The sequence below is a fragment of the Thermobia domestica genome, chromosome 7 (genome assembly GCF_964235325.1).
Source record: "Thermobia domestica chromosome 7, izTheDome1.hap1.1, whole genome shotgun sequence".
NCBI classification, from domain to species: Eukaryota; Metazoa; Arthropoda; class Insecta; order Zygentoma; family Lepismatidae; genus Thermobia; species Thermobia domestica.
Window position 1 is genome coordinate 12,229,742 of NC_137460.1, and position 13,388 is coordinate 12,243,129.

Here is a 13,388-nt window from a genome sequence, read left to right on the forward strand (position 1 = left end):
GCATGCGCACGTCTAGATTTCTGTAGTTGACACATTTATTTTTCTCACCCGATGTATTGGGATTATATTAGTTAATCATACCCAAATCAACTTATTAGCTAAACTCCAAGCAGACTTTGAATATCAAAAAGTATACCCTTTTTAGTACGGAGCTAATACGACACTAACTAATTGCGCGACTAACGCTTGATTGCCTGATATGTTTAGCTATCATATTATAGCTAACCTTCTTAGGCCATTAGTGGTAATGTTACTTCATACAGTATTGACAGATTTTCTTTAGGAGTGTTAGAAATGGTTTTGTCATATAAGTAAAACTTGATATCTAATCTGTCGTGTAACGTCCCACGTTATGCCATTTAATCTAAAGGAGGTGAGTGGTTATGAAAATATTCGTGGAATGAGAATGTGGAAGGACGTGGTCTGGGATCGAACCAAAAGCCCCATGCATCAATGAGCGCTCTACCACTGAGCTACCGTGCATATTCATATAAGGCTAGTAGTAGTTTAGTAGTAATTTATAAACATGCCTGAAAATAAGAGGAATAAATATTGTAGCAGATTATAAATAAACACACTCCAGAGAAATTGCAATTTTATTATTTCAGAGGTTTCCCACATGTAACTTCCCCATGTTCACTCTGAAATTATTATTTAAATAATTATTATTTTTCTGACTAGGGAATGCATTTCTTTATTAAAAATAAATTATTTCGTAACAGTTTCCATAACGTAATACTTTGGTCAGAAAATTAATAATTATGTAAGAGGTTTATATACTTTTGTAAGTTTGTCACATTCCGATGGGATATAGGACCAAGCTTCGGTGAATTTGTTTTTCTTGCCTTCAATTTTGTTCCTCTTCTCTCCGAATGGTTTATCAGTATTGTCTTTGGTGGTGAATAGAGAAATCTGTTTAGTAGTACAACCCAAAGGACACGTTATTTGTATGATATATATTACTTTTGCTTGAAACAAGGAGAAACAAACATGTCAATAGCCATTGTAGAATTTGACACAAATTAAAATCCATTTTCCACAAGTAGATGCTTTTAGGATTGATTTCAAACAATTTAACATTAAATAAATCATTAACAAAGTTCAAAAATTACTTAATCGAAAATAAAATGCAACCAGAGATATATGAGTTTAGTGCGGATATGCCGGCACTTACATAGGCATCACCAAGATGAACATCTAATCCCTGATTAAAGAACATATAAGAAAGACTAGGGATAGAGATACCGCGCCCCACTCCACCCTCACTACTAGTCCGTTAAGACATTTTTAAGAAGGAAACTTATTTTCGGAATTCAAAAGTTGCTCTAATCAAAATCGCAAATAACCTCTTTCAAATCTCATTACAGTGGACTCTTTTGAATTCGAAGTCCAAGGGGACACGATAAAACTTCGAATTATCCAACAACATTCATTTTCACATATATAACAACAAACAAACCAAAGTACTGTGCATCAAAAACATGTAGATTATACCTTTAAAGCAGCTTATTATTTGCGTGCTCGAATACCGCAAATTAACAAACGACATTGACTCCACATAATTCAAATTACATGTACAATGGAAAATATATTTACGTACAACACTACAACATAAATTGAATAGCCCAAACAATTAAACACCAGTAACAATTTGAATATTCTGTTCTCACTTTTAAAAAGTCCTAAACCTCATTTGCTTAAATCTGATTGTTTTTGTACGGTCAATAAATCTTGAATTTCATGTGTTGCGTGGAACACGATATTAATAACATTTGTTTGACTTTATCAATAATTAATCTCAAATTTTCAACCAATTCTGAAACAAGATGAGATTAGCACACGTTCTCTATCTTTACTTCTTCCCCAACTCACCTTCATCTTTTTGTATTACTCTTCCCTATGGCTGCATCTGGATAACTGAAAACACGTTAAAACTGTATTTCTCTGTTTACATCTGTCCAACATTAAAAATTTTCAACTGTATTTACTTCGAATTATCCAAAACATAGGTTCAAAAGTTCGATTTATCCACGATTTTTTACTATTGTTTTCAATACAGTTTTCAAGGGGAATGGACTTCTGTTCGAATTATCCAATATTTCGAATTATCCAAGTTCGAATTAACGAGACTCCACTGTATATACACAAGTGTCACGGTGGCTCAGTGGTACAGCGCTTAATTTTCGGTGCGTGGGGTACCTGGTTCGATCCCAGGAAAAGTAAGGGTTTTCTTGGGGTACTCTCGTTTCTTCTCACATTCTATTCCATCAATTCTTTCATCATCATTCACTTGCCTTAATCATCCGTCTCCTTTAGCCTATTGGGCATAATCGTGGGGCGTTAAACTAAAAGATTTCTTTTCATTTTATACCAAAAAAAGTATAGTACAGAAAAGGAAAACATACCGAGCTCGGGACAGGTGAATGATGCCTACTTTCAGAAATCTACCATGACCACAGTCTACCTCTCGGTTGTACAAAACAAACAAGAAACCAGGTATGGGTCCGCATTTTACATAACGTCCAGCCACACTTAAATCTTCTCTCCAGTTTTATTATCACATGGGGACAGGAAATGTCAGTCCGTGTATTATCTTTCATGACCTATCTACGAAAAGCTCTTATGCGCATGTAGATTGTTAATCAGACGTCTACAACATATCCTCACCGCCGTATGAGGAATCTGCTGGCAGGAATGGGATGAAATTGTTACGATAAAAATTGCGATGTCGGGTGATAGTCCGTAATGCTGGTGTTCTGATAGAAGACAACCGGTAATGGCGGCACGGATTTTTCATAGGGGAGGCACATTTCAATATCGGTCGGTATAAACTGAACAGCATTCTGTATTTTCTTCAGACTGCCACCTTTAGTTCACAGCATCGGTTCTCTTCTTAGACTCAGCTTCACAAATTCTTCACAACTTATCTCACCTGGACGCCCCAGATAAATTAATAGTTTTATGGCTCGATTACCTAACAATTCACCAGTCATGTTTTTGCTGTGATTTTTGTAAGAAAAGAAGTTATCATACACACTCGAGTATATATTGTAGTGTGTGCAAAGTTGGAATTTTTTGTGATTAAAGTTTAAAAATTTCAGGTTGGTACGAAGATAACTGGTTTGAGACGAGGCTCGAGGAAGAAGGGATCAAATGTAACAAAACAGAAATGAGAATGGCTGCAGAGGGTCACTTGACAACTGAGGCACTGATGTGGAACCAGAACAACCAGACTACTCTATCTGGCATGGTAAGGAAGACTTATTTTATTAACTGTTTATGTAGATAGTAATTACATATAGAGAGTTCCCCTTCGTAAATAGAAATAATCTTTAAGATCAGTGTATTTTACTGACTTGTCTTGTTTAGTTACCAATCTAGAATACAGAAAGTATGTAACATAAATTGTATATAAAGTTATCCAGTATCAGAGGGAATACTATAAATATCTTCTTTTTCTTTTAAATTCAACTGATACACAACAGTACCTTGACCGTTAGTTAGAAAAGGAGTGGTATGTGATTTCTACGAGCTTATACTTAAGCCGGTGATTTCAGTTTTTGGTTTATGGGAATCGTTAAGTCATGATTTACACTCAGAAGGTTATTATCATTATCCCGTTACTGGCAGTCACTTGTCGCGAACTGCAAATTTCCATCTACCATGATTCTTACCACGGACGCAACTAAAGGCTTCCAGGCCTCTGACAAACTTTTACTATGGCTTTTGCTTTTCCTTTTATTCTTTTACTAACTTATTTATTCGTATTTAATATTTTGTTGTTTTGATATATATATATATATATATATATATATATATATATATATATATATATATATATTGTGTGACTAAATTTATTTGTTCTCAAAAAAAAAAAAAAAAAAAAGTATAGTCTTAGCAGAAGTAAACCTCTTGGATAGGTAACTGTCCAAGGTGTTTACGAGCTGGCTACCTTGCTTTCTGACTGTTCTGTGGAAGGTACTGCCATCTACGAGCTTTCGTGGTTGTACAGCAAACGGAAAAATAACGGAACTTTTTAAAAATAAACAAAACGAATTAGATATTTTACTAACTGTAGTTCTCTTTATTCGAAATACATCCCTTCCGCATCAATACAGCGCTGGGCACGTTCAACCAGTGCTAGTATAGAGTTTTTAATGTCCTCTTTCACAATCACCTCAATGACTTTCGTCACGGCAGCCTGGACGTGTGTAACATTGACACAAGATGTTCCCTTTCATAGTCAGTTTTAATTTTGAGAATAGGAAATAGTCACACGCGATAAATCAAGCGAATATGGAGGATGTGGAAAGACACTGATTTGTTTTTTTAACCACAAAGTCATGAACTGCGACGGTTCTGTGACATAGTGCATTGTCGTGCAATAAAGACCAACTGCCTGACGCACGATACTCGGGCCTTACGCAAACGATTTGCTTCCACAAACGCTCCATAACACCCAGATCGCATCGTGGGCGATCATTTTACACACTTGTTCCGACAACTCATCGCGATTTTTGATTTTCGGTGTACCTGGCTTTGAGTTGTCTTCCAAGAACTCACGACCGTCCCGGAATCGCGTTATACCACTCGAACACACGAGTACGAGATAAGCACTCATCACCATACACTTGTTTCATCATTCCAATGTTTGTGTAAATGTTTTTACCTAGCTTGAAACAAAATTTAATATTGACTCTTTGCTCCGTCGTGTTTTTGTGACGAGGTGACACCAGATAACTCACTTTTCTTGTTATAACTGGACACTCCGTTGTGGGCGCGGTGGCTCAGTGGTAAAGCGTTCACCTCCGGTGCTTGGAGTCCCTGGTTCGATCCCAGCTTGCGCCGTGTGGATTTTGTGGTGGACAAACACCGTGCTTGTGGGTTTTCTCGGGTTTTCCCGTTTCCTCTCACTTTCTTCATTCCACCATTTCATTCATTTCTCATAATCACACTCTCCTTTAGCCTAACCGGCATAATCGTGGGACGTAAAACTGAAATTTCATTTCATTTTTCATTTGGACACTCCATTAATCGGTTCTCATGATTGTGATCTCATTTTGTTGACCAGATATCTAGCTTTCCAATGATATGTTGCTTCAATAGATGAAGCTAGTCGTTATCTATAAAGAAAAAGTTCCGTTACTTTTCCGACATACTGTGTATTTTCAAACACACAAAAACTTCCCACGTGCTTTTTAATATGTGAAGTTGCTCATGAAAGAACCAACAGAAAGTATTCCCAATTACTTATCAATATTTCCATCTTATTTCGGCATCACCTTCATTAAACTTCAAGAGATCAAAGCACTCTAAAACGGGCTCAAAAATTATTCTTGTCCGCTGGGCCAAATCTTGCAAGCAGGGCTGCCAATTTAGTTATTTTCCCACTAGATCTGGTAGTTTTTGATGCCTCGCGAGAAATGTTTCATCTGTGACATGGATGATGGTATTCAGCACAACTTCATATAGCCTGGAGTCCAACCATGGATCACTTGCTCGCCCTAGAAGTGAGCAACTTATCATTGAGCGCCCATTCCCATCTTGAACTTATGGTAATCAATGAAGCTTGCTAATTTATGAATTATTTATTTTAAAAAATGTAATAATTATAATGTAATACTGATAATATGTGGCAGTTATTTGTTAGAAAAGAACAGATCAATCAATATTTTAATGTGAAAATGAAACTTAATCTTGGAATATTTCAGCAACTTATGTGCTGCTTTCGTCTGAGGTCTTTTTTCTTTTTTTTACTGCGGGAATACTTGCTTGTAACATTTACATTATAAACGTGTTCATAGTTCAAAAGATGACAATTTTTCTGATTAATGATGTGTTGTAAATAGTTTATTTTAATATACATAATCTTAAAAATAATTATTTTTAAGATTATGTATATTAAAATAAACTGAATTTGTGAATTTTGGAACGTTCATTTTTTTCTTCCAATTTGTCAGGGTTAGGGTACAGTTCGGCTGCTGAAACATATTAAGTTTAAGCTTCATTAATACATTGAAAAGCTAACTGATCTTTTCGTTAACCATAATTATTGTTTTAATTATAATCTTAATTGTATTTATTATAGAAAGACAATGATCAATAAATAAAAGTATTCAATTTTTTGTCAGTGAGATTATGGAGGTTCTAATCTGTGTAGTGAAATTCTGATTGGTTTTGAGTATTTATTTAGTGGGGAGTTTTTATGACAGTTGGGTAACATTGCTTGCAAGGAGATCTTTTTTTTCTCGGTAAGTTTGTTTTTGTGGATGGACTTTGTTAACATCAACGGGAAGAGAACAAGATTGCATAAATGTTCACATTCGGGAGTTCCAGATTATTGAGGAGTGCGCCCGATCTTCCTGTTGTCTTTAAATACTTTTGGCTCATTTTCTTCGGAGACTGTTAACGTTTCTAGTATAAAATAGGTCTACGTCTTGAATTTCTATAAATTAACAAATACGTCGTGAAATTTTGTACACTGAAATATAATTGAAATAAAATAGTAACAAGAAAGGGATAACATATCGCACTAGTAACAAGAAAGGGATAACATATCGCACTACGATCCTGTTTAGTCTATTAATAATATAGCTTTTATTACTGATAATTTAAAGCATAGAGAAAATAAGAATATGCATAATTGATTGATTTTCTTGATAACTGAATGTAATATTGGTAGTATAGTTTTAAGACATATTACTTTTAGGGGTCCTAACTATTATCCTTATCTCATGTTAAGCTCAATCAATTTCATTAATAAGAATTCTCATCTGAGTATTAAATAAGCTAATCAAGTGATTGTCTTTACTTGAAAAGAAAAAGAATTCAAGAAACATGATTTATCACAAATTCTTTGGCCTGATATAAAATTTACACATTTATTACAAAAACTTTACAGACTCTTTATCAAAACAACATTACTCAATGAATAACTAAGCAGTTGAACTTATCATTGTTTGCTTATTTCAAAGTAATAATTAAGTAAGTTGATGAAAGACAAAACAAATTGTTAATTAAGAGCTTAACAAAGGGCCTATTCAAGAGACCACCAAGAGAATTACTTCTCATGAGACAAGAATCGATTAGAGAGCTCCTTCGTGGCTAAGCGGTTAGCATACGCGCCTTTGGTGCGGGAGGCCCGGATTCGACTCCCGGCGGGAGCTCATGTAGTTCGGATTCGACGTTAATCAGTAGGTCCATGTCTCATATAGCCTCGCTGCTGAACGAGACGTTAAACTCACTCCACTCCACTCAAGAATCAATTAGGAAAAGTATGTAACTTACATTTTCAAAGTTTCATAATCGTCTCTCAAATCTCACGGAGAATAACATAATCGTCGTCGATGTCATCTCTGCTATCGAAGATGGAAAAGGAAGAAGTAATATGTCAGAATTTTTATATATCTTTCTAAGAAACTTTTACTTACTGGAAATGAAAAATAACCAGTACGTAATACGTCCTTCTGGATTATTTGTGATTTGGGGTTTTTCTTAGAATTGTTTTGCTTTTAACTTCACTTGAGTTCCTGGTACACATAAAGACAAATATTTTTGATTGTACATTCGAGTACAAAAGTTTTTTTTAATGTTTCAATTAAATGATTTGTATATTTTATTAAACATTATAATATCAGTAGAAATACATGCAAGTTGTGGTGAAGTGAGACGTAGATTCCAATGGTAAAACTACACATATTTCCAGTATCAAAATCTGTGCATATATTAGCAAATAGTTTAGTCTTCTTCACAGGAGTGTATCTATTTTATTTGCACATTTTCTGATTAGGTAGCTCATGTCAGGAAAGTAATTGAAAAGCTGTTGATGTCTAAAGCCGCAAAAATGTTGCAAAACCTGGACAAATTAGGGAAACTATTATCTGAAATTTTGTAGTGTAAACCTGTACAGTAAAAAATATGTATTAATTTGTGTAACGGATACCAGTATATGTTAACAATGTGTGACTGGATTTTCAGACATCAGATGATTTTCGAATTCGATTAAATTCCGTACTAAGAACCAAGTACGATATTGATCACGAAAGATATCCTGAAGGCTATCAGGAAGCCCCATTGGCCTATGATGCTGTCTGGGCTGTGGCCTTGGGTGAGTTTGGATGTTGCATGTTATGTGAGACAGCAGTGTTTTCTCCCTCTCACATTCTCAATTAGTTTGGCTGTTTCTTTGTTTCCAGCTTTATAGTTAGTTCACTAGAAGTGTCCCTGCTTATAGTTACAACACTGCATGGCAGTTTTTTATATTTTTTTTTGTCACCCATTTATAAGTTTGCGTTCTATTTGCATTTTCGTTCAGTGTACTGTCAGGTATTGGGTTGTGTATTATGAAATGTCTTTTTGGAAACACGATAGTTATGTCCTGCTGGGCGAAGGTAAAGCTATCTGAACTTCTGTGCGAAAGACAGTGAAATTCTCATTTGTGTGCGTGTGTGTAGTGGTTATTTCGTGAGAGACAGTTGCAAACACGGTGTGAACCGTGGTATGCGGACTGTGTTACTATGTGAGTGAAAATTGGAATACGAAACCAATGTAATGGTGACGAAGAACAGCAAAGCGTTTAGACTGGAACAATCAATATGCGGACAGTTCAGCGTTGGTTCAAGAACTTCCGCAGTAATGGTGCCAGTCTTTAAAATGATGATGAGGAACGACCACTAACACGTGAGAAGAACGACTCTTTGACAGTCGAGATGAAAGGAATCAACATCAAACTGCAGCAGATTACTACAAACATGAACGTTTCCCCAAAAGTAATAGGAAAGTGAAAAAAGATAGATCAATTGGTGCCACGTCAAGTTGGTGAACACCAAATGAACGTTGTGATGGACAAACACCGTGTGCGTGGGTTTTCTCGGGGTTCTCCCGTTTCCTCCCACTTTCTTCATTCCACCATTTCATTCATTACTAATCATCACCGTCTCCTTTAGCCTAACCGGCATAACCGTGGGACGTAAAACTCAAAGATTTCATTTCATTTTTCAAGTTGGTGAACAGCACAAGGAACAGCTACTAGAAGTGTATTCGTTTCCCAGTTAAAGGAAAAAGGTGGCACTGATGAATCGTATCGTGACGTGCGATGACAAATGAATTGTATATGACAACTCGAGCAGGCCACGGTACTAATTGGATACCGGAGAACCACCTCGTAAAAAGGCTAATCACCTCTCTTTTCAAAGAAAATGATGCTTACTCTTTTGTGAACTGATGCTGGTGTAGTGTACTATAACTTTCTAAAACATGGCCAACCATCACAACACACTGTTACAGTTCTAAAATAACTCGTAAGCATCGGAAGTTACGCCAACAGCTGCCCTCATTGGTCAGGAGAAAGGGTCATTTATCTTGCGTCAGGTTCCTTGCCTACATATGGGAAAAACAGCTGTTGCATGCCTTCATGAGTTTGAATACGAAATTCTCCCACATCCATCATATAGCGTCGATCCCAGCCCTACCATTTGTTTCGGGTCCTGCAGGCGCATCGTCGTTGAAAATATTTCAATAAATCAGACGTCATAGAAAAACCTTACATTTTCCATTACTTCCAGATTCGCTGGCTTGTCACTCGCTCAGAAAAGTGTATTGCTGCCATGGATGATTACTTTGATTAAATATATGCTTTGGTAACAAACTTATTGCTATTCCATTTCTCATCCCCAAAAACGATATTTCATAATACACAACCCAATAAAATGAAATACTTCTTCAGATAATTAGTTATATGTATTAGATACCCAAAACAGTTCTGTCGGGTTATGATCATGCAAAGATAAAGATAGTAAAATATAGTAAGATGTACCTGGAAAATCATTTGTGGATACCATGGTTGTCGAACTCCAGATAATGTGAACCAAAGAAGTCAACTAGTGCATAGGCTACGTTGTTAAAGATCTGGAACCATCTTCGCCGCAGATGATGTGGTTATCTAATAAATGGAATGAATGCTAATTGGAGTGCAATGTCTAAGGAATACGGAGGATACATGAGCGTTTCTGAGCCTAGTCGGATGATGTCACTGGTAACTTTAGTAACATGTAGCATGGTTTTGTACTGAATCAGAGTAACACCTCTGCATTTTACAAGCACTGTTTTTCAATTTGCCACATACACACAAGTATACAGACACACTTATCATCTGGCCAGATGTTAATAGTTCACGATGCATGATATTCCGAGGAGTCTACTATACTTTTCAAAATTATTCATTTAATACATTGGAGGTTCCATTTATTTAGAAGAACGTTCAATCAACAATCACGGTGCCATGAATTATCGTGAAACACCATCGCACGTTAGCAGTCTGCCCAGAAACTGATCCTTTCCCTAATGAGTCAACAAAGAAACACTGCTCGTGTCACTTTTTGTCTCGTAGTCGGCACATGTAGGATCCATTGTTCCATTTTATACCATTTCTCAGGCTGGTAGAGGTGTTATCAAATGGTTTCTGCACTGCAATTAAATGCTTCTCTCAATGCTTGTCGTGTTTGGTCATTATCGGTGTCAGTAGCTGCCTTGAATGTCTTCTTGTCTTTGGCTTTTGGGCGACTTGCACGTGATAAATCACATTTTGTACTGCTCACTTATTTGCCACGTGACTATCAAGTACCTGGCATATACTGCTTCCGTTCCTGTAGCGTTTGTTCGCAGTTTACACTCCTAAAACATATACGCCCATATAATAGCGTTTCAAGTTGCCATGTATGACCTGCTCTCACTGACAACTAACAAGCTGCAAGAGGAAGTACTCACTAACACATTACCATCCTTAGTTCTAACTAAAGATATCCAAACGCTTGCATCATCACGTGGAAATCCGACACATTTTTGGGTACCTAATAGAAATTAGTTTTCCTTCTATTATTCTGTTTAGAATAGTAAATGATTTTAATTCTCACTGAAATTCATTTCATAAGACTTCGTTTGACCAAAACTGTTTCTTAACCGTCGTAGAATTTTTAATATTTATTGTATTTTATTGCTGAATCCTAATTTTTAACTAAAAAAAGAAAGTTTAAAAACGTTGTCCAGCGATGTTAAAATCGCACAAGAGGTCAGTCGATGTATTGTAATTGAAAAATGAAACAATTTAATGTACCTGTTATGGCCTGTAGGCTTAAGGAGACGGATGATTAATAATGGAAGTGAATGATTATAAAAAAGAATTAGTGGAACGAGAATGAGGGAGAATCCCAGAAAAAACCCTCACTGGTCAGACACGTGCAGTCACCATTTCTCATTCGGTAAGAAGGATAGGACTTTTGTCGACAGGATTCAGTATGGTGGATAAGCGAAGAACCAGATGTGACAACACATTAATTCTTGTAGTCTGCACTGAGTGAATAAGGCACCCACTAACCCAGATTTTTAATCTTTCCCATGTGTTTTTTTTTTTTTTTTTTTTTTTTTTAAGATGTCACACGACAGTTGTCTCCATGGCCAATTTCCGGGTGCTAGGATAGGACTTATTTACTTGGGTTCCGAACGATGCCAGGGTTTGAATCGTACACTGTTTGTGGATGTACCGACCATCATGCGAAACCTCGGTCCTTCTACACCATATCGTTTGCCTCTGTCGAAGAGAAATGTATTAAAGGACCACATTACATAGTTAGTTTAATGTGTCTGATTATTCTATTATCCCAAAGAAGCAGGTCCATAACTAGGAGACGGCCAAGGAAGCTCAGCTCCCCTGAAACATTGACTTGGTACGTAAATACGAATGTAAAGTGAACTAAAGTGGACAAATTTGCCCCCGAAACGTTATCTTGGCACCTCTTTCTTCTGTCGTAGTGTTCTGGCTATAAGCCTGCAAAGAAGACTGAGATTAAGTAAAAATGGATGATGAATGAAGAATTGGTGGAGTAAAGAGGATGAAAGGAAATTATAATTGAATTAATTTGCATAGAATAGGATTCATGGCAGGGTTTGTTTCTGCGGTGATGTAACCTCGGATATCATAAACTTCAGTTAGTTATGTATTTTGTTACGTTTTAAAAAGCAACTACTAGATATTTTTTGGTTCAATGTCCCACGATTATACTTCAAGGCTGAGGGAGACGTTGATAATGTACGAAACAGTGGGATGAAACGGAAGAACCCAGAGAAACCCATGCACAGTGTGCTCGTTTAGCACACCAACCATTGGGTCGATTCATTAGTTCATGCCGTTCGGAACCCACGGATACATTTTTCGATTGAACATTGAACCAATTGGACAATGGATCAGTAATGTATTCTCCCGCATTGTTCACAATCTGTTTCTAACGTTTTGTTCCTAAGGTTCAAGCAGTTGTTGGATTTCTAGGGGGAAAAAAAAGAAGAATTAAAAAAAGAACTCTGGGCTTGGATGCATAGAATCATCAACGAAGTTTTCAGCTGCTCATCGTTTTCGAAGGATGTGCCATAGAATGCATTCGACAGAAACCAGAAAAGATGGTAATCTGTAGGAGTCACATCTGGGGGATACGCGGGATAAGGAAAAACCTCCCATTAAAACTGCTGAATGGCAAAGGTTGTCATGTGTGCTCTATGTGGTCTATGTTGCCCATGTGGATGATGACGCCATGTCGTTTATTCGGCATTTTTACTTAGAAGTGCTGCATGAACAGATTAGAGTTGATTACAGTATACAGTAGCAGTGATAGTACTATTACGGGGTAGGAGTTCATTATGGATAATTTCTCCATGTTTTACCAAACACACAACATTATCTTCTTGGGATGAAAGTTCTGTTTGGGACACGGTGTTGTCTTTCTGTTTGGGCTGACTCAAATCTTGCTGTGCTTAGAGTTCACATACAGGCACCATTTCTCGTCTCCGGTAAGAAGACATGAGAGAGAGGGCTGATGTCGACAGGACTCAGTATGGTTGATAAGCAAAAATCCAGATGTGGCAACACACTGGTTCTTGCACTCTGTACTAATTGAATAAGGCACCCACTAACCCAGTCTCTGAATAATCTTTCCCATATGTTGAAGATGTCGCACAACTGTTGTCTATCCACTGTCCGTCTCCATGGCCAATTCCCGGGTGCTTTGATGTGGATTACGATGGATCAATTGTTCAAATGATCTTCATCAAAATAGGGAGACCAGAACGTGGGACATAGCTCAGGTCAAAATTTTCTCTTCGGAACCTGTCAGACCATTTCTAGGTGGTTCCTTCAGCAATAGTGTTCTCTCCGTACGCTGCAGAGATTTATGTCTGGGTATCTCTGCGGCACTAGGAGATTCGTTGAACTCGTACAGGTAAGCATGTTAGTAACTCCCTTTTCGCAACTTATCAGTCCATACTTCAGACTCTGAAAAACAAAAATTGATCAGCCCCAGCGAAATTACGAATAGTGTTACACATTACTGATAACATACCTACAA

The 13,388-nt window shown here is 36.9% G+C and overlaps 1 protein-coding gene across 1 annotated transcript in view; it reads left to right on the plus strand.

The window, feature by feature from the left end:
* Window positions 1-13,388, plus strand: part of GABA-B-R1 (gamma-aminobutyric acid type B receptor subunit 1) — a 77,004-nt gene that overhangs the window by 20,924 nt on the left and 42,692 nt on the right. The window contains exons 7-8 of the mRNA XM_081764128.1: window positions 3,102-3,250; window positions 7,978-8,107. Coding sequence (XP_081620254.1) covers window positions 3,102-3,250; window positions 7,978-8,107 — 279 coding nt within the window. The remainder of the gene's footprint in view (window positions 1-3,101; window positions 3,251-7,977; window positions 8,108-13,388) is intronic.